General features: G+C 40.8%; 1 protein-coding gene across 3 annotated transcripts; it reads left to right on the forward strand.

Moving 5' to 3' along the window:
- Window positions 1-78: 78 nt before the first annotated feature.
- agtpbp1 (ATP/GTP binding carboxypeptidase 1) lies at window positions 79-27,925 on the forward strand. 3 transcript variants are annotated; one of them, XM_019259912.2, is made up of 27 exons: window positions 79-208; window positions 1,348-1,406; window positions 2,584-2,714; window positions 7,288-7,355; window positions 7,918-7,981; window positions 8,309-8,455; window positions 8,829-8,960; window positions 9,053-9,146; window positions 9,532-9,569; window positions 9,890-10,098; window positions 10,198-10,375; window positions 10,608-10,649; window positions 11,442-11,542; window positions 12,173-12,289; window positions 12,667-13,430; window positions 13,776-13,859; window positions 14,068-14,157; window positions 14,341-14,489; window positions 14,691-14,778; window positions 15,405-15,549; window positions 16,025-16,175; window positions 17,021-17,201; window positions 17,423-17,552; window positions 18,046-18,177; window positions 18,795-18,971; window positions 19,999-20,150; window positions 25,580-27,925. In XM_019259912.2, the coding sequence occupies exons 2-27, from the start codon at window positions 1,375-1,377 to the stop codon at window positions 25,752-25,754; spliced, it is 3,771 nt and encodes a 1,256-aa protein (XP_019115457.2). In that variant the 5' UTR covers window positions 79-208; window positions 1,348-1,374; the 3' UTR covers window positions 25,755-27,925. The 3 variants fall into 3 exon arrangements, with proteins under 3 accessions (XP_019115457.2, XP_010730774.3, XP_019115458.2); XM_010732472.3 differs by lacking the exon at window positions 10,608-10,649; XM_019259913.2 differs by lacking the exons at window positions 79-208; window positions 1,348-1,406; window positions 2,584-2,714 and adding an exon at window positions 5,038-5,292.

Consider the following 27,925-nt stretch of genomic DNA (forward strand, 5'->3'; position numbering starts at 1 on the left):
TTTAGTGAGATTTCAGTTTAAAAACTACAAGCTAAGTGAGTACTCTTCGCACAGAAACGTCCTCTCGCGTTGTTTACCGACAGCCCCCCCTGACAGTTCATTGGGCTGGTCTCATCACAACATCATAAGGGCGTTTCAGGCAACGACACACAGTCTATGTTGGAATTGGTCCTCCCTTTGAATGGGATAACAATTCCTCTCCGTGCAGGTTCGTACAACCCTCCTTCTCGTCGGTGTTACGCGGGGCTGTTGCTCCAGCTAACGCCGCCTGTGTGCCTCTTTATTTAGCAGTGTTGTTAGCATGCCTCCGTTAGCCGTAGCCCGCTGTCGCAGACAGGCGGTCGTTAATGAGTGACTAGTCCGGCAGGTGCAGCGGACACCAGCCTCAGCTCGGTTATCTGACTTAACACCCTGTAAAATAGCCTCGCCTGGAGGTTTATCTCGCTAACAATAGCATAATGACAGTGACTAAACTACATTTCTCTGCAGGGCAGACAGGCTGGAGTTGTTCCAGTAGCTTATCATGTTTTCTAAAATGGATTTTATTTTTTTTGGATACAGCTCTATCGTCGGGGGTTATTGTGACCATCTGTCCACAAACAACAACATGACAGTTGTACAATGACTCTTCAGATAGCTTATCTCTAACACAGAAGACCCTTTATGGTCTGACAAGTAGCTCCATCTGTGCTCCTCCACAGCCCATAGACGTGACCTTTTAGGATGTATAATAAGTACATTTGATTTAATATCTTATCGTGTGTTATCTTTATCTGGCACTAGACGGGTAGCTTTAAATTTAAGCATTATTATTATGTGACTAATCTTATCTCACATAAATGCTCTTGTATTCACTCTGACCTATTATAAAACTCTTGCTTTTTTCTTTTTTTGCAATGTTCCTGGAGGTTTTTTTTTTTGCTGAATGATGCTGTCCTCATTGTCATTTCATCTAATGCAGCTTAACACTAGGAATGTTGTTTTTTTTCATACCATGTGTTCAAATTACCCTGTCTCAAGACATCTGAGATCTGCAGCACGTACTGTAGGGCAGCCCCCTTGTTGTTCTGTCTAAAATCAATCTGTATCTGATAATAGTTTTATTCTGGGACAGACAATATAAGCCGTCTGTCTGGGTACACAGGTACACACATTCACAGCCATGGGTATTTTAGATATATCATCATCCGGTTTGGGCATACAGTACCTGCAGGGCTGGCTAGAGCGTTGCGATTACAACAGAGGGATCTGTTTGGGCACACAGGGCAAAGGTCGATTATGCTCATTTCTAAAGTCACACAGTATGTTTATGCTCAGCGTTTTGTTCTTTTTTTTTTCCTCTTGCAGACGATATGAAATGTTGATGTGGTGAAAATGAACAAACCCAAGATGGCCACAGAGAAAGGGTGAGTTCTCTATTTTTCTATTTGAAGACAAACATGTGCACTTTCATTCGCACACCCGATGCTGTGACACGTGTGCATGTGTTTCGGTGTGAAAGCTGCTGTCTCAAAACCATCTGCTCACAAATTCTCCCTCACTGCTTATCTTTACTCTCCGTGATGGTACACTATGAGCCACCAGGTGTTTGTCTCTGCAGTTTGTCATCTTGTCCCACTATCAATGTGTGAAAGAGCGTGTTTGTGCAACACAGCAGATAATAAGCCGACCTGGCGTTAAAAAACCTCCACGTGTATTTGTCATGACGACTAAAAATAACAACACTCATCATTGGAATCAGGCTTGGAATAAACCGTTGGTTTATTTGTCCTTATCAGGTTTGCATATTTAGAAGTCGTTCCTTTTCAGTTAATCTGTGTTAATCTGTCTGACTCATGCAGTGTGTTTATTTATACTTTACCTCTCCTGCATTATTTTCCTTTGTCTATAATTGTACTGCTATTTTCTCATAATTCTTGCAATTTTTCCATTTTTTTTCTCTCTTTCTCTGCGTCTGTCTGTCTCGTCTGTGTCTCTCTCTCTCTCTGTCTCTCTCTCTCTCTCTCTCTCTCTGTCCCTCTCTCTCTCTCTCCCTGTCCCTCTCTCTCTGTCCCTCTCTCTGTCTTTATAAGGACATATGAGAGTACTGGGTACACTGACAGTGTTTTGATTCTCTTTCCAATGTTTGCTGTTGCTGCACCAACAACTGACCTCTAACCTCGTGTTTCCAGTTGAGTGCCAGTTGAGTGGGTTAAGGTTATAAATGGGGGATGGGTCACCATCCCAGAAATAGTGAAGGACTAGGAGACCGTCTCAGTATTTTACATGCCAGTTTTTTTTTTTTATTTATTCTGCACTATATTACATAAATGCTATTTTTGTGGGTCATTACTCTGTTTTTGGCCAAGACTCATTGTGAGCTTATAAGGCCATTTGTGTATAAGATGGGCTGTTTAATGTTTGGCCTCCAGTGTCAACCAGTGCTACCTACCCAATACTCATCCATCCTTCTCTTATAATCTTAGACATGGAGCAGGAAATCATGACAGATATCTTCATTTGTGTTTGTAAATGCGGCAAGTTATCCTTTCTATATACAGTTTTCCAAAATGTAAGAATTTGTGTGTTTGTTTATGTTAACAGCGTTCCCAGTAACTCCAGGGTACTGATGCTCCTGGGCCAACTGGAGAGGATGAATGGAGAGGCCATGATGAGGGATGTAGAAACTGCAAGACAGGTCACGGCAAAGATACTTCATCTCATTCAGACACAGGGTGAGAGCAAGCACACACACACACACACACCCACACACATTGTAATATATTATCATAAAGCGCGAAACGTGTGTCTCGTAACTGCAGTTGACAAAACAATAAATCTCAAGTTGTTGTGTTTATCATATGCAATATACAATAAAATAGAAGCTTAGACATTCTTACATCTCAGCTCCACACACACACACACATCTCTCAACACATCTTGTATAAAAATATAATGTAATATAACCCACATCATAGAACTCCACAGCCCCAACAGTGTATGATCAGATTAATGGTTTCGGGTTATTATTGGCTAACCCATCTGGCATTAAGGGCCGACACTGATAGGCTGATGGTATGCATGTGTATGCCTGTTTAAAAGAGTACTTTAATATTGCCCTACTATGGTGCTGTTGTACTCAATCCAGTTTTAAAAAAAGCATCAAAGTGCAGCAGTAACAGAGATAATGTCCTTTTTATTTTACACATTCTTTTTTTATTGTCAAAACCTGGCTGTGCTGCCTACTTCATAACAATGCAACTTGACCCGTTAAGTCAAATATTTGGGTGTGTCATGCAAATAGCAGCTAGTTCAGCCTCAAGCCAATGGCCTCAAACAAAGATGAGGAGCTGCAGAGGTCTGGTAAGCTCACTCCTTTCCTTTCCACAAATTTCTTCAATTCCCAACCAACATTGATGCAAAAGGCCAAACTTTATTCACATAATGTTGTAGCATTACCATTCCAGCACTTGTAAACTCACTGATGTATATAATCATGTAATTAAAATGTCCCGATGCAAAGCTTTATCTCGTGGCATTTAGAAGTGAGGTTGCAAATTGCAATCAACTGAATACCACTCACCTCAACCTCCCCTTCCAAACACGTAGTACTTGTAAAAACTTGAAAGGCCCTATTTAAAGCCAGTGCTTGGTCTGGCTGTTCTAATTACTATATTATGTTATATTATGCCATACGCTGCCAAAAAAGCCCCCCCCCCTTTACACACTGGACCTTTTTACTTAATTAAAAACGTGTGCAATGCCGTCTGTGTAAATAGAGATGGGTTAGTGCACCGGTAGTCAAAGTGTGGATGGATTGATACAGCGTCTCCTGATCTGGTTCTCTGATTACTGTTTTTGAAAGGAGAGCAGAGGAGAAGGTCTGACAGCAGAAGAAGACGGCATTGTGCCGCTTCGCTGTGTCGAGCAGACTGAAACATGAGTGTGTCTCTGCTTGCAGGTTGCACCTCTGCTGCTCTGACGAGCTGGATGAATGGAAACCTCTGATGCAAGCATCACTGCTCCGTTGCTTTAACAATTAGTTCATTAATGGATTTGTTGAATGGAACGGCCAGAAAGTACAACACTTTTGATACGTGTGTGTCTATCAAGTAGACAGTCTCTGGTTGTAACATCTCAAACATGCGAACATGTCCTTTATTTTTACATGCTATTTGCATACTGAATTTTACACTCCATATTTATTTGTAGCTCTTATATTAACTTGGCCTGGAGCTAGCAGTTTTCAGTAATGTGGATTTTTTTCCTGCTGAATTGTTGCCTGCTATTTTCTCTGATCTTCCCCCTTCTTACTTTTCTTGATTTTTATTTTCCCCCTGGAAAGTCATAATTTGTTGCTTACTTCGACTTCAAAGGAAACTCGTAGTTAATCCATCATGACTGATGGGCTCAGTGGAAAAGATTTTGTCTGACCCCGTCAATCGTCATATATCAGCTGTTCCTCTCATCTGCTGCTTGGCTGTCTGTCACACCGGGTCTGCAGCCCCGACTCGAAATGCGTATGAGTGTGACGTTGGTTAGGGGTAAGAAGGGGTCTATGACCCTGTTAACAGTAACTATACACCCAAGGATGGACTTTGCTGTGCTCATGTTCAGAGTCTCAGGAGCTTAGAAGGCAGACAAGGGATACCAAGAAAAAGGAAGAGGATGATGGGGAGTTGACTGGAGTTGCAAATGGAATAGCCAAAAACTCACACATCTGTCAAAAAGATAAATAATATAATAAAAAGATATAAAAATGAAGACTTGAGACCTTATTAGACCTTTGGTTTGGTTTAATGGAGATGAATTCAGTCTTAGTGGCAGCAGTTCTATTTTTTTCTCTAATTTCCTGGCAGAAACTGTCTAAATTTTTAGAGTAGATCTACTTTTGCACACAGTGCTGAGTTGTTGAAAAGGGAGGGGGCAGGAGAAAGAGGAGAGGACGCGTGAGGAGAGGGGTATCCTATACAGTTGCCAGTTTTCTATAGGAGCAATTGGTGATTTAGTTTCTGGTAGTATGCAGGGGGAGGTGCCGATTGCTGGATTTATAGTGTCCTGCCCGGCTCAGTGTGTTGGTACACAGATGGAGGACTGAACAGTTGAGCAATTTACTTCTAGCCTAGGAACAAAGAAAGTGACTTTATGCTTTATATAGACTATCTGACTAGTGTTTAGACTCACAGCAGACCTGCTCTGGGAACCTGGGATTTTGGAAATCTTTTCACCCAAAAATTTGAGTCCATTGTTATGAGATGGAGTACCGCTACAGCAGGAGTAACTATCAATCTGTGGTCTCCCCAGATCCACCAGGTATGGTCCAGAATACTAAAAATATACTAGGAAAATATTTCAAGGTATAGCTGAAGTTAACCATTTTTAACCTTTATTATTTATGATGCAAATCAAGAGACACAAATATTTCACTTTTCTCAGGTGAGTATGGGAACTGGGATTAGAACAACCAATCTCACTTCTAGGACTTTCATAGTTTGTGTGCCATACTTTTGGCACTCAGCCGTCGCTGACTAATAACTAGAGCCCGACCGATATTTGCCTTTCACCATGGCTTCAAATTAACAATTTCCAATCCAATTTTTTCCTCAATATCCCACAACTATCCTGGATTCTACTTTAAACTGTCCCATTTTTCAAATGCAAGGTCATATTTTGAACAGGACAACATCAGTTTCGAACGCTGCCTGTCAGACGCAAAGTTTATTGAGCCCTGTGATTTACAATACTGTGGTAAGCGACACAGAGTAATAGAGAAGAAGCAGCTCTCAGGAATGTCACCCATAATTGGTCTACAGTGTATATGTAAAATCGTTTAACATGTAGAACATTTAACTAAAATATTCTTTAATCAGTTGTCATCTCAGTAATCTGTGAAGATCTACAATCACTAGAAAAGACGTAAATGATGAGCGTTAAATTAAATGACAACATCTACAGATGTCAGATTGTGCACATCTGACTAACTTTACTTTTGACTGCCAGCCTAAAGATCCATTCATTCATTTATTTCAAAACGTAGTAAATGGAAAACCATTGCAGCAAATCATTATTGGAGGGAGGAGTGTTTTTGTGTGTTTTTGTCGGCTCGTTGTAGCTGCAGGAGATAATTATTGCTAATTACCATATTTTTTTTCACCCATGTTCTTTTTCTTGGTATCTCTTGATGCCTCCTAAGACTCTGAACATGAGACAAGAGTACAGTAAAGTCCATCCTGGCATGTGTAGTTACTGTGGTGTATAGTTACTCGTGGTTTTGTTTTTGAGGATTAGTTGTTGAAATGCCATTTTGTTTTGAAGAGCTTTAAAAAGTCTGGCATGACAGAAATGTTTTAAGAGGTCACTGCTATCCAAAGCACTGGAGGGTGTGTGTCTGTGTGTGTTCTCACATGCTCACAGCTGTGCACGTGTGGAAAGTTAGCTTGTGGAAAGTGTGTGTACACATATCCGTTTAACTTTCTGATACATTTTGGTGGAAGATGAAGAAAGCTGCATGGCTGACACCTTCCGTTTCCCCATTACCTGCTCTCCTGATGTATTCCTAATCAGTGGCAGTCTGTGACAGCATGTAATGCCAGATGCATGGACCCTTCATGTGTGGAAGTGATATAACTCTCCAATTGGGATATTTGTGACATGAAGTGAGCATGTTTCTGACACATTTGTTTGTACTTAATGATTTAGAGAAGCGTGTTGATCTATGATTCTCTGTGAACTTTATTGTTGGTTTCAAAATTTTGTTTTTAAAAGGTTAAAGGTATCAGTATCTGTTACCTAGTCTGTGCTGTGTCCTGTTTGTGTTTCAAGAGAGGACAGCACAGCTCACTGAGTCCTCATCAAAGCGACCGGGAATCTGTCAGCTCCTAAATTACAGGGCAAGCATATGAGTTTAAAGAGGTGAGAAGGTGGAGAAAGAGAGGAAAAAAAAAACTAAAACCACTTAACCTATTTCTTGTCTTGCTGAGTAGGACAGTTTCTTAGGCTCACATGCGCAGAAGCTAATATTTGGCACAATGTAAAATGAGGTTTAAAGATTAAGTATCTTTTTATTATACAATGCAGGGGAATATTTCTAACTATAAATAACGCTGGACTGTTATTTTCACACGTTCCAAGATAATCCTCTATGACTTTGTGACTTGTCTTTGACGACCCACCATATACAGGACAACCTGCTGTACTTGGAATAGCAGCCGTCACTCGACTTGTGTGAGAAGCCCCCGCTGTTCTTTCGGACACACGCGGTACAGTTTGTCTTCACATGTCCGATCATTAATCTGTTGTGTGTTACAGAGAAGAGCGGAAAAGAGGTGATGTCCAAAGGCTCCAGTGGCATGGAGGTCATCCTGTCTTCACTGGAGGTCAGCTCATTCACCGTCACAGCTGGACACTGCAATCTTTCAGCTTTAACACTAAGCTTACTCTGTGTCTTTTACTTATGTCTGCACAAATTGATTGAGGGGTTTCCTATAAATAAGCTAAGCTAACCAGCTGTTGGTTCCTTCATAGTTGTCGTACAGTAACGAGAGCGGTATCAATCTTGTCATCTAACTCTGAAAGTAAAGTAAGTAGTAAGAAAGTAAGAAAGAAAGTAAATAAGTGCATTAGCAAAAATGTTTCTTTAAGAAGGTGTACACAACAGACTGAACTGTGTCAGAATAAGCTCACTGTTTTAAAACTCTGCATGCAAAGACATAAGAAATGCATCAGCATGCAAGAGTGGTGGGAAAGCCTGCTGCAGGTGTCACATTGACTTACTGTTTGACTTGATATTAAAATACAAATTAAGGACAGAGAACATCAAGTGAAGAAATGTGTGCCTCTTAGAGAGAAAGAAGAGGCAATTGCACACATTTCTGGAGTTCCCTGTACTGCTTATATCTGCATGCTGTTTAACAAGTTTGCCGTGTGTGTCTTCAACAGAACTCCAGCGATGTCCAGACCACTCTGAACATTTTGTACATTCTCAGTGAGCTGCTGACTGTCGGTGAGTTCAGGGATCTCTCTGTTTTTTTTAAAAATTGATGTCTGATGACTGTTTCGAGAGCTGATGATCATTTCTGAAACTTGGTGGTACAGCCAAAAAGTGTACTTTTTCATGACTGTGAGTCATTAAGTATTGAAAATATTTAACATATTCTTAAAGCATAAATAATCCTCGTTGAGAATGTTCCAATGTTTTAAGGTTTGTGTTTCCCAGCTGCATATTTATGGACACCTCAAGGCATAATTCTTGTAGCCTCATTGCTCTCATCACATCAAGAATTTTATTTGACCTAATGCTTGTTTAACTGGTTGTTTCCTGTTATCTTAGGCAGAGGACGCAGGGTGGGAGTCTTTGTGTCTAAAGGTGGAACCGGGATATTATTCCAGATTCTGATCACTGCCAGTAAAGAGCAGCCCCCCAGTGAGGAACTCATGCTGCAGCTTCACTCACTGCTGGCCAAGGTTGGCCCGAAAGGTAGTTACAAAAAAAAACACACATTACACAAGTATGTACATCAAGGGAGGGACTAATTTATTTGAATTTCAGTTTTTTTGCTTATGTCTCTGAGCTCTCTGAGTTTAAGTCTGGTTTGTACTGTTAAATGGACCCTGTTAAACAAATAAAAGTTCCGTACTTGTTATAAAACACATTGTGTGTTGAGTGAATGTCCATCCTTATAAAACATTTTCAGAGGTAATGCATTGTTTACATCTGTTTACGGCCTGTGTTGGCACATTGCTACATTTCTTTCTTCATCACTGCCTCATATAGAGCGATGAAATGGCGTTAAACCATTGGCATGTGAATCACACCATAATCACTCACTTTACAACCTCTGTGTGTTCAGACAGAAAGTTTGGAGTGAAGGCACGTTTGAGTGGCGCTCTGAATGTCACCGTCAACTTAATGAAACAGAACCTACAGAACAGCAAGCTGCTTCTGCCCTGCCTGCAGGTTCTCAGGGTTTACTCTACCAACTGTAAGTCATTTAAAACTTTGTAACACACTTCCCAAAACATTGTCGCTACTTTTGCATGACATGTCCTCATTCATGTGTCTGTTTTTGTAAAGCGGTGAATGCCATTTCTTTGGGCAAGAACGGAGTGGTGGAGCTGATGTTCAAGATCATCGGACCATTCAGCAAGAAGAACACAAGCCTGCTCAAGTAAGCAGTTGAAAGTCCTCTTCCACAGAGTCTGCCTTGTTGTACTGCCATGTTTCTACAGTAGCACATAATGGACAAACCAAACCAAACACCGGCTCTAGAGAACGCCTTTCACATGTTTATGTTGAAGTGGCAGCCAACGTAGGTTCTCCTTTACGCTCGGAAAGACGGGTGAGGGGAGGGGTATTAAGTTGGTTGCAGTCACTAGATGGCACTAAATCCTACACACTGGACTTTTCTAATGAGCTTTGAATCTGCTTGAATGTAGTGTTTTGACAAGCTACTGTAGCACCGCCCACAGGATACATCTCCTGGATATTAACATCTATCTTTGACATTTGTTTGCGGACCATGTAACCCATGTGCCTTGTTTCTGAATCAACAGGGTAGCTCTGGACGCACTGGGAGCACTGCTCAAATCCAGTGAGTAATTTATTGTGTAGCATTGACGTTTGACTCCAATAGTGGAGTGATCCTGAGTTAATGTTTGTGTCCGTGCAGTATTGCTCCCTTCTGCCTCTCTCCGCCTTCATCATCAGTATCATTTACCCGTTACCTGTCTTTGATTGTTTCTTTGGGTATGTTTCTTTGGTAAATGATCATTCAACTTGGGTTTCAAGTAACCCTAATTCCAGCTTTCTCTTCTTTATACTTTGCTTTTCCGTGTTCACTTCCTTCATGTTTGTCTCATGTCATAAAGTACAAATTATCAGTGCTTTAACTCCTCTCTTTTCTCTTTGCAGAAACGAACGCTCGCCGTGCAGTGGATGGTGGGCATGTGACCGTCTTGCTAGCCCTGTACCTGGACTGGCATCGCAATGACACACGGCATCGCCACATGCTGATTCGCAAAGGGTTGCTAGTCTGCCTCAGGAACATCACCAACATCAAGCTCGGCAGGAAAGCATTCATCGAAGCTGATGGCATGAGGATCCTCTACAACACGTCCACTGTGAGTGAGATTGTGACATACACATGGCAAACAATTTAAGCGTGGAACACACATGTACTGTACACACAGTCTCAACTACTCTCGACTTTCTATTTCCAGGAATGTCTCCCAGTGCGGACTCTGGATCCACTGATCAACACTTCGAGTCTCATCATGAGAAAATGTTTCCCTAAGAACCGCATGCCTTTGCCCACCATCAAATCAGCCTTCCACTACCAGCTGCCAAATGTACCTGCTGCAGGGCCTGTGGCACAGCTGTACAACCAGCCACCTGGGGGTGAGAACACAGGACACACACTAACACACACCGACACGCTAACATCAGAGTGTGCCCTAGTTTGCCACAGTGTATGCACACGCCTTTCATTGCGCATCATGCAGTACAGACAGACACACATCCTTTATACGACACAAACACACTCTTATAGTCTTTAATGATTGTATCCCTGGAACGACTAAATGGTTACTGGCAACACTCTTGACACTGCTGCACACAATGTGCTTTACAGGAAGAAAAATTCATCTGCTCTGCAACAAGCCCTTAAAGAAGGGTAAGACGTACGTAAGACGCAACTCCATCCTCTTAATGCTTTCTCATTCACCTCACATCATACTCTAGCTTCACTAAACTAACACATGACATGTGTTAGTAATAAAAGTGTAATAAAGATGCTTAGTTCACATTGCTTGCTCACTAGTAGACTTATGTACTTGCACTGTACTCAACTAATTTGCTTCCATGTATCCACAGGCTGTCGTACTCGAGCCTCTCTGCTCTTCCCTTAAACTGATGTAAAATAAATCTTATTTTTCATGTAGCATCACGCTTAGGTGAATCTGCTTGTTAATTTCCTCCTTTCATGTATTGCAAAGTGCAAAAAACGGAATAAGAACTTCATAAAAACAGTGATGTACGCCACAATTTTGTCAACGCTAATTGGCAACAGCAACCTTGTTGACTCGTCTATATACCCAAAAACATAAGAGAACAAGAACAGTGTAACATAACAAGCTACTGCTATTCCATGGAGTTGTCAGTGAGACCATCGCCTCAATATATTTGAAGAAATGCACTCAAAATTTCTTCTCTCTTCTGAATCTCCACTCATTTCTGGATCATGGCTGCTCACATCTTTTTGTTAACATTTTCTCTCTTCCTGTCATTGTAACGAGACTCAATGACCGAAATAAGTTGAGTTGTAGCAGTCCGGTTATGTGCCAGCCTTGTGTGCCGCGCGCACACTTAGAGGATTGATAAACTCCCTTGGGCGAAGAAAAAGCAAAATATAAAGTATTTCGTGTCATAAGGACAGTCCCCTAACAACTTCTGTGTTTGCACCCAGTGGATGATGTGGCGGACGAGAGTGACGATACTGAGGAGACGGACGCAGAGACAGAGAACGATTCCGAGAACGAAGACGATGAGAAGGATCAGTGCTGCACGGTAACGCTCAGCACTCACAGGCACATGCATATTTCACATGACAACATTAATGAGTTGCACTCACTGTTCAAAATGTTGAGTATATTTTCTCTGTAGATGGAGCCCGACAACTTTTTCTACATCACAGTTAAAATTCACTAAAGGTCTTGATGTATAAAATAATTATCTCTAACTGGCTAAAGGTTGTTAATTCATAAATAGGTTGTTTGGTCAAAAAACACAGTTTTTGAATAATGAAACATTTAATATCACAATTACATTATTTTATTAACTTACTGCTATTTGTAGTTTTATGTGGCCCTGACGTTCATCTAAATGTCCAGCAGAGGGCAGTCATAACTCACAAGATAGTGCCAAACGCTCACCTATCATGTGTGATGAAAATTCCCAAGCACTAAAAAAGCCCCCTAAAATTAAATAGCCTCACAAAATAAGTAGGTTTTGATGTCTTTGTACAAGACTCCCACGTCTGATCTTTTCTCATTAGCTGTGGTTCTTTTTCTCTCTTGTTTTTGCCAGCTCATAATCTTTAGGTTGCAGTGGATTTGAGCCCACATACAGCCAGCTAAGAGACAGCGGTTTAACATTTAGATGTATCCATATGTTCCCTTTTTGTGTCTTTTTAATCAGAATGACGACATAGAGACGGACATAAACAAGCTGCATCCCAAAAGGAACCTCGGACGTCCTTTTGAGGAGTTGAGGGTCTATGACAGGTTCTTCCTGGAGCTTTCTGAAGATTTCCAGGTCAGTATTTTGTACACACGTTGATTTCATAGTGGAAAAAATATTATTAGGCATCCATTTTAACTATAAATGTGGCAGTATAAGACTTGAAGAGTTATGTAGGTATCATTTTAACATGGACTATTAAAATAATAAGTATGAGACATTTCTTTTATCTCGGTTTTTATGTATATTGCTTTTAATGATTGTTTGCACTTATATTGAATGTCTGAGGTCAAACTTATTAACCACACCTTTTTAAATGTGTTTAAAAAAGTGCACATTTTTGTGAGCCTGATGAAGCGCTAAGTCAAAAACACGACTTTTGTCAGTTAATCTAAGATATTACATTACATTTTCTTCTTAAATCTTCTGATCAATATATCTTGTTTCAACAGGGTTATAATTTTGAATGCTCAAAGAGTGCCTCTACCACATTTTCATCATCGACCTTCTCTTCTTCATCGGCCTCAACTCAATCTGCTCGACCAATCATCGTGCCCACAGCTCAAGCCCTGTCCCCAAAGCACGTCCCCGTACCGAGCTCTCAGGAGGACTGCAACGCTACCAAAGGAAAACACACCCTGCCGTCTCCTTCTGTACCCACCCCCACTTCTCCTGCGTCTCTAGCTCCTCTAGACCTGGACACCATCCACCACACCAAGGACCAAGACAAAAAAGAGGAGACCCACATTCCTTCCACCGACACATGTTCGACATTGTCCTCCCTCAACAAGCCTCCTTCTCAAGGGCATGTGATAGAACAGGAACTATCGCATGTGTTGGAGGGTGTCTCTCTTGAAGGGGACGGGAGCGCAGAGGGGGTCAAACAAGAAGGATCCCCAGTTAATGCCACGAGACACATCCAGTCTCCTCTGCTCTTGGGGGGTATTGCTGCTCGTCGTGTGGGAGGAGGAGGCAGTAACTGGGGTTCAGATTGTGGCTCAGAGGGTGCGGAGGATGAGGGAGGGGAAGGAGCAGTCCTGGAGGTGCCAGACACGGCTCAGCTCCTCCCGCTGCATGACCCAGACCTTTACGTGGAGATGGTGAAGGGAACACACTCTGTACCCCAGTATGCTGAAGTGGCTTACCCAGACTACTTTGGCCATGTAGCCCCAACATTTAGGGAACCCCTTCTGGAGAGAGTGTATGGCGTCCAGAGGTGAGACATTTTTTATGAAAATTGTGGTTTGCAGAAATCATTTGTCATCCAAACTCATCAGGATAAACAAAGCATATCCAGACAGACCATCTGGAGCCTCAGTAATCGTGATATTTTAATAGTAAAGTTATGATGATACTATCATGATCTTCTGCCTGGCAGTCCAAATTGGCCCTTGGCACAGGCCGCGAGCTACAGTTTACATTTTAACTCTGCTTTGTATGGTAGCGGGAAAAGGCATTTATTATAGCTTATCTCATTCCTGCTCATTAATAAACAATATTTTAATGGAAAATATGTTTGTCCATTCATTGTGTTGAGTTTGTTGTGGGTCTAACCCTGCAGGTCGAAGATATTCCAAGACATTGAGAGGTTGATTCATCCTAATGATATCCTGGATAAAGTAGTTTATGACCTGGACATTCCTAGGTGAGTTCTTCTTACTGAGTCTGCTAACCTAAAGCATTACATCACCCCTAAATGGAGATAGTTAAAACGTTTGTCACTGTTTCTTCAATGTTTGTATTGAAATGTTGAACAGATTAGCACAATTCATCATCCATATATTGAGAAGGGTAAAGACTTAAGAGTATGGTTGGTTTCTACTAATTATTGATGTGCTTTGTTGTTTTTTCAGTTGTCCTGTGATTGAAGACAGCGGTGAATCCCTTAGGTTCAACTCTCAGTTTGAGTCTGGCAACCTCAGAAAGGCAGTTCAAGTGAGGAAGTAAGTATTTATTGTCAGCTTTTGCTTTCTATCACATGAATAACATTTAAAACTGTGGTCAACTTTACTATATTTAACCAACTTCTCTTATCAATCTAACAGAAAGATGTGTTGCATCAGTATTGTCTTTGGTTGTTGATGTTTTGATCCACATTTACAGTTCATGTTGTCATGTTCCTCCAGATATGAGTATGACCTTGTGCTGAATGCAGACATCAACAGTAATCACTACCACCAGTGGTTCTACTTTGAGGTGAGCGGCATGCGTGTTGGAACTACGTACCGCTTCAACATCATCAACTGTGAGAAGTCAAACAGCCAGTTCAACTATGGTGAGGCGCACAAAAACATCTGGATCAAATCAAACTGAAACACCCAGTGCTTGTTTCATCTGACCTGTATATGTTTCATTTTTGACCTACCTGTAAAGGTTTAGCTTGAGCATCAGACATGACACATTCTTAACCTTCTTGCCTCTTCTCTTTGTGTGTGTGTGTGTGTGTGTGTCTGTCTGTGTGTGTGTGCGTGCGTAGGCATGCAGGTGCTCATGTACTCTGTGCAGGAGGCAATCAGCGGCAGGCCTTGCTGGGTGAGAACAGGAACAGACATCTGTTACTACAAGTATGTACACTCAGTATGAAGTGAATCTAGGGATGTATGGACGGGGAAAGGCACATATCTACCTATTTAATAAATCTTACACTTACATGGGGCAAGATCACAGTTTTCACGCAGCATACAAATTCTGCCATAAAGGTACTGTGTATCTGTATAAATTTTATATAGCCATAAAGCACTCTCTTGCCTATTTTATAGCTTACTACACTGACAAAGTTATTATGAGCCAGTAGCAATGTACTTAGTGCTGCAACATTTCTCCACACACTGTCAAGTCTTATAAGTTCTGCATTTATAATTTTATTAGATACACCTGTACACCTATCTTATGCAATTTAGTACAGCTGCTCTGCCATAAAGGACACATTCATAATGCCTATAATGTTCAGTTTTTGTTGACACCATCGCCGAGGTGTTTATCCTCCCTGTTTACATACATTAGAGGGGCAGAATATTAGAAAAGCAGCCCGATCGAATTTACACATTTTCAACAATGTCACAAAGGACAGAGCAGCTAGAATTTATGACAGAGCTGTTGAATTATATTGCTCTAAATTGTACAGGTGTAACTAATAAAGTGTTTGTTTATATTGTTCAACATTTACTCATGCAGTGTTCCTCCTTCATAGGAACCATTTTGCGAGGAGTTCCATTGCATCTGGTGGTCAGAAAGGCAAATCTTATTATTCACTGACCTTCAGCACAACCTTCAGCCACAAGGATGATGTCTGCTACTTTGCCTATCATTACCCTTATACATACTCCACTCTTAAGGTAGGATCACACTGTTTACTGGAATCTAGAGAACATTAGCATTTAGTGGCGTGTTTGCATCTGCTCATACAGTGTTTATTACTCTATTCTCCTGTTGCTAAACCTCCAGCGTGACCTGAGTAGCACCTGCCCCTTGAAGGACTCCACTGTTTTGTTTTCAGTGTTTTATCATTTATTTATCCTTCAATTATAAGCTCAGATTGCTGCCGTGCTTTCAAACTGCTGTACACTCATTACGTCTATAGTTATGTTTTTATAATTACATTTTCTCTGCCTCTATCTAGAGTGACTATGCAGAAATGCTTTTAATACAAGCAACAGTAGAGAAGCCTGGTCTGAATCACTTCATCACAAGTGGCCAGCAAAACAATACAATATAACAGTGAAATGTTGAGAATCAAACAGGTGTGAGGACTTAAATGGACCTTATTAAGTAAAATGTAAACACTGTTTTGTGTTGTTCTGCCATTGGCAGATGCACCTGTCCAAACTGGAGGATTTGAGGACCCCTCAGATCTACCTGAGACAGGACGTCCTGTGTGAAACGCTCGGGGGAAACACCTGCCCTCTTATCACCATCACTGCCATGCCGGAGTCCAACTCCAATGATCACATCTGTCAGTTTAGTAAGTAAAACAGTGAAGGTCTGTGTACACGTGTCTTCTTATTTGCTCACAATTATCCCCATACCTCAGATGAATAATCCCAAAAGCCGTTGGAGCTTCGCCAGTCATGGTGTCGCTATCTGGGATTAGCTAGTATGATACTGATGCTGAGCGGATCATCCAGGTGAAATTAAAGTTAATTGAATTTAAACTGTCCTGGAAAAATGTTTATTGTGCAGCAAAGTCATCAGTCACATCTGTATGCAAACCGACATAGGTGTGATGTCCTGTTAACAGCTGGCAACTTGAAGGCATTAATAAATGGTTATAATATCCAAATATTTAATGTCATTTTGATGAGGTTTATTCTTTTCCCTTTTGGGCCTTTGGGAACAGCCTGTGTAACAAAATTATCTGAGTTTAAAGGTCCAATTTATTAGCCTGTTTGAATTTTAAACTGCATCTCATTGACTTCTTTCTTAAATGGAGCTCTTTCAGGGTAAAGAGTTCAGAAGTGGACCATCGATATTATATTATTTTGTAACAAATGATCTGTCATGAGTTAGTTAAAGCTTCACTGGGACTTTGTCAAAGATGTGTCATCCCCATGCTTAATAGGTCTCCAAAATGTCCTCCAAGAATTGTTCTTTTATCACCAATGCCCGCAAGAACATTAGAGTGAATATTACCACATAAGAACAGCCCCGGGATATCAAGCCATGCCAGTACTTCCCAAAGTCTACTGTAGTTCACTGATGCTGTTTCTCAGCCGTGGAAAACTTTAAATTGAAGAATCGTCTTTTTTTCTCTCCTTCTATCTTCCTCTGTGTGCGTGCTCTTTGCTCTCCCTCTCTCTGCCTCTCCAGGGAATCGTCCATTGATCTTCCTGTCGGCCAGAGTGCACCCTGGAGAGACCAATGCCAGCTGGGTAATGAAGGGCACGCTGGAGTTCCTGATGGGCAGCAGCTTGCTTGCAGTCAGCCTAAGAGAAGCCTACATCTTCAAGATAATCCCCATGCTCAACCCTGATGGAGTTATAAATGGAAAGTGAGTAAAAAGAGTCTTGAGAAAGAAATGAACACGCATTCACAGCTCTCAAGTATACACACTGAAGATGTGTACATCTGCCGAACTTTGGCTCGCACTTTGGAAGGCTTTACTATATATTAACACACACAAAATCTTGTCTTGAAGGATTCTCTAGCTGTTGCTCTGTTCTTTTCCACTCTATATCCTTCCCCTCTTCTGCCGTCTCCTTTCTGCTGTAGTCATCGTTGTTCTCTGAGTGGAGAGGATTTGAATCGCCAGTGGCAGAACCCCAATCCTGAGCTCCACCCTACCATCTACCACACTAAGAGTCTTCTGCAGTACCTTGCACACATACAAAGAGCACCACTGGTATGACCTCTTATTAACTGGACTTCAATCGCTTGGGGGCATTTTGCACATTGCTGTATGGTGTAAAGAATTTCTCCTAACTTCTTTGTCAATGGTGGCACCATTTCTCCCACTCAGCCGCACACTCTGTTTGGCTGCATGTCCACTAAATTTCGTATCAGTAAATCACAACATTAATTTTAATACAATGCAGTTGCCATAAACCACAGCCTCCGTTGGCCCCTGTTCTACATTGTGTCAGCAAGTTGGATATAATAGGATGCTGCTTTTATGGGAGATTTGTTTACTGTGCAAAGGGTGATGACTTTACGACACAAAGCAAGGTGAGGCCGCTGTCCTGATCATGCAATATCTTTTATTCATTATTTTTACAAAGCCACTTAAGTAAACAAGTCACTATTTTTTTGTTCACTTTGCAATAAGCATCACATGCTTCATCCTCTCCTCCCTCTATTTCATGCGTGTATGTGTGTGTGCTACATCTTACACACAGGTGTTTTGCGACTACCACGGCCATTCAAGGAAGAAAAATGTGTTCATGTACGGCTGCAGCGTGAAGGAGACAGTCTGGCAGTCCAATATCAGCGCTACGTCCAGTGACTTACAGGAGGACCTTGGATACAGGGTGAACACAGACACACACACAGACGCACACAGAAGTGACTAAACAAACTCGCCCTTGCCTCCCTCTCTGTCTCCCCGTCTATTTCAGATTACTGTTCCCACTTCACTAAATAATAATTGCATTGGACTTTTTTATATAAGTTATATTCACAGAATTCATAGAATAGAGATGCTGTCTGTCTCTCTCATTATCTCGGTCCTTCTAATCTATATATCTAATAATACCTATTTTATTGGCTTTAATGTGTGTTTCAACAGCAGCTGATAAACATGCTCAGATGTTCTTAATTCACCTTGTATTCTGGAGCAGGGGAGACCAGATTCTCCGGGTCAAGCTGGTCAGGTCAAGATCAGTTTGCTGTTTTTGCTCTATCTGAAAGTATTTCTCATTGAGCAGAATGCTAATAAAGGAGCAAGTTCAATGCACAGTTTCCTAGTGGACATGTAGCTTCAGGCTACAAGCCTAAAGCAAGCATTTTGGATTACTGCAGTCAATACTGCTGCTTTCTCAAGCAACTGCCCTGTATATAAACCCTTTATTGAACAGCTATTTGTCCCTGCTATACACCTACACACAAACACTCCGACATCTCAAACATTTTCATGTGTTTTTTCCAGACACTTCCTAAGATCCTGTCCCAGATCGCTCCGGCCTTCAGCATGGCGAGCTGTAGTTTTGTTGTGGAACGCTCCAAAGAGTCGACTGCCCGCGTCGTTGTTTGGAGAGAGATAGGAGTACAGCGCAGCTACACCATGGAGAGCACACTCTGTGGATGTGACCAGGGCAAATATAAAGTAAGAGTGTATTTTATTTTGTTTAGTACAATAACCTACAGTTTAATACTCTCTTTGAGCAGCTTCTATTTGAATTTTTGGTCTACTTAGTGCCTTTTTGTTATAGAGGGAGAAAACAGGAATTCAAATGGGGAATAACATTGAATAAAGAGCGGAGAAGTTGCCGTTCATTGCAGGCTACCAGGCATCCTGAGAAGTGTTTGTGGATAGATGCATATTAAGTAGCCACAGTGTTGGAAACAGGAGGGAATTGACAACCAGCGTAACATTATTTATCATATTGTACAGGTGTCCACTCTCTGTAAATGGGAGGTGCCCCTATAAATATCCAGATGTCCACCAGGGGGAGCTGCAGTCCTTTTTTTTCTTCTTCCTCTTCGCTTCATCTCTGTGTGTTCTCCTTTCTTTTGACCCCTTCACCCTTTCTCTCTCTCTCTGTCTTACTCCACTTGGTGTCCTTCTTACTGAATTCTGACAATGCGGTCTTGTGTATCCAGAGACGGTCTAGTGATGCCATTTTGGCACTGATTAGCACCCCCACTGGTTTGTGCGGAAGTATTTGTCCAGATGTGCAGGAACTAATGTCTACTGAGGGCTTTGGTCTGCATATGTCTGTGGTCAGTCCAAGTTTAGATGTTCCTAGCTCTGCTCTGGGGAAAAGGGAACATGAAAGTTCTTGGGTTGAAGATTTTCTTAGCGAAGAGAGCATATGCATTTAAATGTGTCCTTCTTTAAAATGCAATATATTATCGTGTCTCTACATGAAAAGTTTCCTCAGCATGTGCTCTCCAGCATTGAGAATTGGGATGTTTGAAGATGGACAACGGCTCCGTCCCCAAGGTCCAGAGCAGCTTTAAAAAACCACTGCAGCCATTTGAAAGTAGAGATCTGCTAGACCTTTGAAATAATCTTTGTAATTTAACTGCATGTTGAAAGTGTGTGCATGTTTTTATGTGTGACAGCTCCCTCTGGTGAACATGTCAGGATTTTAAATTCTCTTTGATGCGCTTGCACACGTTTTCTTCAGGGTCTTCAGATTGGCACCAGAGAGCTGGAGGAGATGGGAGCTCAGTTTTGCGTGTCCCTGCTGAGGCTGAAGAGGCTGACCGGGCTCCGCAACCATCAACACCTGCTGGATTTGGAGGGCGATATCATTGGGACACACTGTAAAGTGGTCAGGTCAGTAAATTGGAGCACGCTGCCAAGTTATACACAAGCCACAACACACAGTTCATGCAGGTCCACACAGAGCTGGGACTGGGGTGTCCACGGGTCCAATCCAGGCCATATTAATTGTGAACATTGTCCGAATGTGACACTAAAAGAAAGAGAACAGTTTGGAGGTGTTATCTATCTAGGTTATTGTGCAGTGGTTTTTCTGGTCCGCCCCACATGAGATCAAACTGGGCTGTATGTGTCCCATGAACTAAAATGAGTCTGACAGCCCTGAATTAGAAGATGGAGAGCATATAAACTAACCATAGACAGTTGAGGACTCTCTGATCTCATAGAAACAAAAGCTCAGTAACACTTCACATGCCATTAACCATTTTTTTTTCTGATTTCAGAGCTTTTTTCTCACCATTGTAAGTCTAGTTTTATCATCATCATGCACCTATTTTTTTTATTGCCACAAATTCTACTTGGAAAAAAGGTTACAAACTCTTTTTTTTTTTTTTTATCCGCACAAAACATCCTCCTTACAGCCAGACACGTTCCCTCTTGGCACTAATACTCAACGGTGTGACTGTCACTCTGGTTCCCCTCTGAAGCACTACTCAAGAAACAAATGAAGGCTTGCATTTATACAGGGCTGCTGTGAGCATCATTGAAATTCTATCAGTGTCTGATGAATATAATGAAAACGCTGGAGTGAGAGGAGAATGGGTATGAATAATTGTCAGCAGTGTCATTATTTCTCTAAGAGAGCGTAAAACAGCCACAAGATCTTTTTTTCAGTCCATTTACACCTACACAGTGTGCAGTCGATGGTACAGGATGGTACCGTGTAGATTAAATGCACAAGGAACATGCAAACTAATACTGCCTTCCTTCACAGTCGCTTGTAGATGTTGTAGCTGGAATATATTAGCACAAAGCAGAAGAGAAATTTAAGTGATCAGTGTCAGAGCATGGCCTCATCCACTTAAGTGGCAGTGCATTCAAGGAATGGCAGCATGAATATGTTCAGCTGTAACACATCCACTAATCTCACGAGTCAAACCACAACAATGTATAGCCACCTTGTTTAGTCTTAGTCTGGTCTTGTCGCACCGTGTTTACTTTGTACAACAGTGATTCATTAGAGATTTCATCGTGATTACACAACTGAATGCCCTCGCCTTTCTCTCTTTGCATAGTATAGACGTCTCAGGCAAACCAAAATTAACATTTGTATTATTTCCTTAGTGTCTGGTGTGCTGTGTGTGTGAAATCAATTATAATAATTGCAAAATCAACCATTTTCCCCTTCGAATTAGTGCAAATTAGTGCTGAAAAGATTAGTCATTCATCAGAAAATAAATTATTTGGGGTATTTGTAGTGGAAAAATGCCAAACGTTCTCTGGTTCCAGCTTCTTCAGTGTGGGGATGTGCCGCTTTTCTTGCTTTTATATGACTTCACATCAAATATCTCTGGGTTTTAGATGTCATAATTAGCTACTTCAAATATATTTTTTATTTCTTTATTAAAAATAGAGCCTGACCAATATGGGATTTTTGAGATTACCAATTTTCATGGGTAAAATTCAGATAAGACATATGGCTATAGTAAATGTTTAATAGCAGATATACAGTATGGACTGTATGGGACTATATGACCATATATAAGGTACTCAAAAGGTGTCAGCAAATAACTTTATTAAACAATATTTGAGTTAAATATTCTTTAACGTGTTAACTTCACAGTAAGACTAATATCACACCACAAGCATTTTATTCTGAATTATGTATGCACTTTTCATATTGCCACAGATAACGTATGTGCCAATACAGATGTGTGCTAGGCCAGTATTGCATGAGCCGATCAATATATCTAGTGGACTCTAATTTAAAATCCAATAAATGGTCTAAAGTTATAGACGCCACCACACTGTCTGCTTGATTTATTAGGAAAAGTCATCAAGTATCTAATAATGTCAAGTATGTTTTTTTGAAAAAGAGCCTAAGAGGACCAAAAACAATAATAAGAGAAATAATGATCAAAATCTAAACAGACTCATTCAAAAATGTTTTTGAGCCTTTATCCATATTTAAGAAATGGCTTCAAACGTTAAGACAGCACCACTCTTCTACATCCTAACAAATGACCACACAGCTTTATCAAATCAAGTCGATTTTAAAAGTCCCTGTTTAGAAATATAAGGTCCACGCAGATTAGATTGTACTTAAGTTCAAAGCCACATATGAATTATTAAACTTGGCCAAACCAAAGCTGTGACCACCAGGGTTATCTTCATGTCTTTTTTTTTTTTTTTCAAACGTTGGCGTTCTCTGCACCACAGATTTGTTAAAGCAGTTCATTTGAAAGAATTGCATTAAATCCAAAACCACTTAATGCTTATGTCTCTCTCTCTATCTCTCTGTCTCTCTCTGTCTGTCTGTCTCTCTCAGTCTCCCTCTCTCTCTCCTACTAACCTACTCTACTCTCATATTGATATATTCATTCATCATTTATGTATCTGATCATTAAGGGACTCCAAAAGTGTTCTGGTGCTTGTGTGTTTGCGTGAGCATCCTTTGGGATTGGTTCGCTCTCCATCTAGGGTTTATGGTTTTATGCATGGGGGCTTGGTGTGGTACCACTTACCATTTAATAGGTCATCACAACAATGATATTGTTGCCATTGGGAGGCGTCTCCACATAATTGGGTGTCTCGGAGTGAGTAAATGGGTGGTATATGGACATGGGTGTGTTTCTGTATGAGTGTATTGAAGACAGAAAGAGAGATGCACATGTGAGGTGAGAAAATGTGTGGGTTTATCTACATGTAAATGAAGGTAATTTGGGTTTTTAACGTATATACATAGATGTATATGAAGACGGGCTGTAAAGAAATGGAGGCTACCGAAGATGTAACCCAACGAATGGAGAGATTGGGTTTGGTTTTTCTATAATGGCCTTTAATGGTTGACTCACAACTCTCATTATCTGTTTGGACAATATTCTGTCCATCCACATCATTACACACACACACAATCACACACTTACTGTACATATACTGACGCACAATTTCTCCCTTTGTCTCTCGCTTGCACTTACACACTGGTGAGCTTGGTGGGAGATCATTGTCTGAGCCCCCCTGATCGACTGTCTCCCTGGGATCACATTTCAGACCATTAACACCATTAAAAACCCACTAAAGCCACTAAAACCTCAAAGAACCAGTAACCATTTAACCATTAAGACCCACAGGAAAAAAAAACAAAAAACCTAGCATCACCAGTCAGAGTACACAAGCAGAGTTTGTTTCCAATATATGTAGATTGTTTATATTGTTGTGGATTATGTGTCTTTAACTGAAATGTTTTCTACATTTTAGACATTTCGTTTTGCTATTTGGAGCCAAAACAATAACTAGGATTAGTCGGCTGGCAGAAATGAATCTACAACAATTTAATTAAGTATAAAGTAAATTAAGAAGCAAAGATGCCAAGCGTTGTCTGGTTCCAGCTTCACAAATTTGCTGTTTTCCTCTGTTTTGTAAATAGACTATTGGGTTTGAGTGAAAACTCAGAGTACGAGTATCATCAGAATAAAATAAAACTATTTTCTAACAAATAATAAATATAGCAAAAAAGAATAATGCTCTGTAAATAATTGTCTTACCATCGTCATCAAAAACTCGATTCTTAGGCTCTTCTGTAAATAGTTTCTACTAAATATAGCAACTGCTGATATCAATTTCAGGCTTTAATTAAGAACTTCTGGTTAGTCCTGCCCGTGTTCTCTTTTAAGCACCACCCATTCCGAGTAGGGACACGGATACAGATAATTTAGTTGGTTGAACAGATACAGATAATGATGGACTCACTTATCCTTAGGACTTACCAGCCCTACCTGTCTGGAAGAGCTCTTTGTCAAAATATGTGGTACATATTAATGAATTAATTTGTAAAATTAGGGTTCTGGGCGAGCAACTGGTGGGAACCAGAGCTCCAAGGGAAAACCCACACAAAAGTATAAGAGACTATGTAGACAGCACACTGATTTGATGAGGCAAGAGTGCTAACCATTGAGTTACACTGCTGCTTCCATGAACCCAGAGAAAGGACAGGTCCTTAGGCAAGGGCAGGACCCAATCATCCTGGATTAAACTGGAGCCTGACCTTTGTAAGCAATACCTAGGCCTTGTGCCGTGGAACATGCAGCTGAAATTCCTAATTTTGCCTTGTGAGCTGCAGCTACCACGCCTGAAATTACTTCCAGTGCCTAGCAAGCCCAAACTCCTGCTCATGTCATTTAAGATAGAGTTGCAGATCCCCATTTAAGATTTAAGATCCATTGTTCCCCCAGAAAACTACCTACCTACTAAGAGAGCCGCTTCTGCTAAACCATAGTTATGTCCTATCAGGTTTGGGAGCTTAGTTACCAGCTGGTCAAGACACGCAAGTAAAGGAAGTATGGAGGTCATACAAGCAACCTGGCAGCCTCACGTGTTAGTCACACCTGTCGTGTTTCCTGACAACCTACCACACCCTGAATGGCCAGGACAGCCTAAACGGCTAGCAGAACTGGGACGATTTTTGCAATCTGCATGTGAGAGGCATGCTAGTGGTTTAAATGTCTTTTTTATATAACACAGATGTTGGGTTGTTGGTCCAGAAAAGTCTGCACTGACTTAGTGACACAAGTACCCAGAAAAATAACCAAAACAAAATATGGTCATAATTAAATCTGAGCTCTCTCTTTAAAAAATAAAGCAACTTCTGATCAACCTAGATCAATTTCAGGCTCTAATGAACAACTTCCAGCTAGTTCTGCCCATGTCTAGTGTAAGCTCTGCCCATCCCAAGTACAGATAGTCCTCACTCTTTGACAAACAAAACAGGAAATTTAGGCCTTTGAGAATTTCTGACTGAGAATTTGTCACCTTTTTATCATCCAGTTTCTTAATTGATCTTAAGTAATTGATAGATTCATCAATAATGTACTGAAAAACATCACAAAAACAAAGATCATATTTCTAAATAAACTGGAATATTCATAATCCATATCCAACATTTTGTATGAATTCTACGTTTGGTTTGTGTTTTCTGTCCTTTTGAAGAAATACATTTTCAACGACCATGAAATCCATTTGAATTGCATGTATTGTGTGTTTAAGTGTAAAATCAGAGAGCTCTTAGTGACTGAGTTCAGCTCAGAGTGAAGGAGAGCAACATGACAGTTATATACGGTGTATGTAGGTGTGTTTGTTTTATGGAGTGCTATACGAATGTTTCTCAGAATATCGCACGCAGAAATACCTTTTTTGTATTTTAGAAAACATAGATAGATGTCACCATTGAATATTTTAAAGCTCTAGAAAGCTGACATGACGTAGATGCAGAGTTTTATCCAGACGCATAGTCACTTACAGAGAAATTGTCCGTGTTTGTTATCCAGCACCAGCAGCACCACCACCTATGTGCTGGAGGAGGATGAACCGTCCTTTCTGGAGGCCATAGACTACAGTGCAGAGAGCAACGATGAGGACGCCGAGGCTGAAACCGAGCAATGCATTGAAGTTCTGGAGAATCCTGATCATCTGTCGGACTCTGAGACAAATCACAGGGACTAACGCTGAGGTGTTTATTTCCTTTATCCCTGGCAATTTGAGCTTAAAACCAGCCAGTGCTTGGATTGTTAGCTGATCTAAATGTAAAGATTTCACCAATAAAATAGAACGCACACTTCTCACATCAATTGGTGAATAAGTAACTTAGATTTACAAATGTCCCTGTTATGTAGACACTTAATTATGGTACGTAGGCTACGTCAGCAGCGCTCGAGTGCTCTTTTCCAACTGTGTTGCTTCTGAAGGTGCGTACTCCACCTGCTTTTCACTTGAGACAGGATGGATTTCAATGAATGTTGTCACCTTTCACCATCATACTATAACCATCTTGAACTGTAACGCCTGACCTCAGACACCATATAGCCTCTGAGATTCACATATAGCTAGCCAGAGCAGCAAACAGCAGGCACCGCCGATCCTTAACTTGAACCCTTGTCCACTCGCTCATTTTTCACAGCCGATCTTACACTGAAGCTACCTGACAAGGCTGTGGTAGTGTAATAGAGCCAGTGACTTCTCTAGGTACTGTTTTTGAAACCTCTCTCACCTGTGACCCTGTGTTTTGATGAAAAACACTCCTGGTGTTTGAGGGAAACTGGATCTTCCCCACTGCTGACCAGCTTTAGAGATCCAACCAACCTGCCTTCTTATTTCCCTTTTCCTTCTTTTCTATAGTCTCACCCTGCACTTTAACTTTTTACTCCTTTTTGTTCGTTTGGACCTTCCTTTTGTCCTTCTTTGCTTGCCTCCTTCTTTCTTTCCTTCTTTTTCCTGACAAGCCAAGATGTCTAAATGGGATGCAGGGATGACCAAATAGCTCCGTATCACAGCTTAGCTGTAGGCGTCTCATGTAGAAAAACCTACTGGGATGTACCTACAATTTGAGTTGTGACGTCACTTCCTCTAACATCTTTCGGCCGCAGTGCACACGGTCTGATCGCCGTCCACGTGCTGTTTGCCTTGCTTTATCCAAAACAGAAAACTATATCACTCAAATGTAGAATGTTCACGTCTTTTATCAAGACACACCTTGTAAAATACATTAAATGCAAATATAATCACGCACCACAAACTAACACAGTTTGTTTTTTTTTCCGTTAGCAGTAAAATCAACAAGATGGAATGTAAAAATGTCCACAGGCACTGTTGGTGTTTTGATTGTTTTTAATAATAGACAGTATTATAATGTTACACGAAGCAGTAATGAACAAGAAGCATGAGCTGCAGAGAGCAGAAAGCCCTTTTGCACTTTGGATAGACACTATACACACATAACAGAGAAACAAACTGAGAGTGAAGCATCACGTTACAATGTGTCACAGTTTGTAAACCTCAACTTCAGTCACCTCATTAGTTTGAAGTTCTCAGAGCTCACCCCAAAGCTGATGGTAAAGTTGCTGTGATGTTTTAAAAAATATTATACTGGAATTTTGTTTTCCTTTTTATCCTTTCCTCCAACCCGTGTGTACATTTTGTGGATTTTCTTAGGAGAGACCCATGCATAACAGATGGTGCTTTGTATTGGGAGTCTACAGTAGCGTGTTGCATTATTTCTTTATTTGTTTATGGAGATGAGGTACTGTTTCTGTTGCATTTGTACAGCTAGCGCATGGCTACTTTCTGTTTTTATTTTCTAATTTATTCAGTCTTGTTTTAAGGATGCAAACCTTTTATGTATGTACGTACGTATAGAGGCATTTTGAGTGTATGAGTGCAAGTGTGTGTGTGAGTTTAAGTTATTCCATTATTCAGCTAAGCTAATACTCTTACAGTGTGTTTCTTCTTTCAATTTGATTATCCCCTCTTACTTTCCTTCACTCCTCCCAATCATTTTTCCCCTCTCCTTCTCATCTAAGCTCTTTCATTCCCTTAATTTTCTATTGTTGTCTTGGCTCTACTTTCTTTCAGATGTTACCCATGAACATATTACAAACACAGGAAGGTCCTTGTTCTGGGTGCACGTGCGTGAGTGTGGATATATGATGTGAAATATCATCGGTACCCTCTGAGAATTGTGTATGCCGTTATACGTTTGTCTGTAGCAGTTTATGTCGACTTCTTTTGTTTTGTTTATTTTTAGGCAAACATGCGAAGATAGCTGCTTATTTTAAGTTGATTGTATTGCAGAAAACTAAGACTGAACATGGGAAATAAAATGTGAATGTGATAAACTC

Source organism: Larimichthys crocea, chromosome III, assembly GCF_000972845.2.
Source record: "Larimichthys crocea isolate SSNF chromosome III, L_crocea_2.0, whole genome shotgun sequence".
NCBI classification, from domain to species: domain Eukaryota; kingdom Metazoa; phylum Chordata; class Actinopteri; family Sciaenidae; genus Larimichthys; species Larimichthys crocea.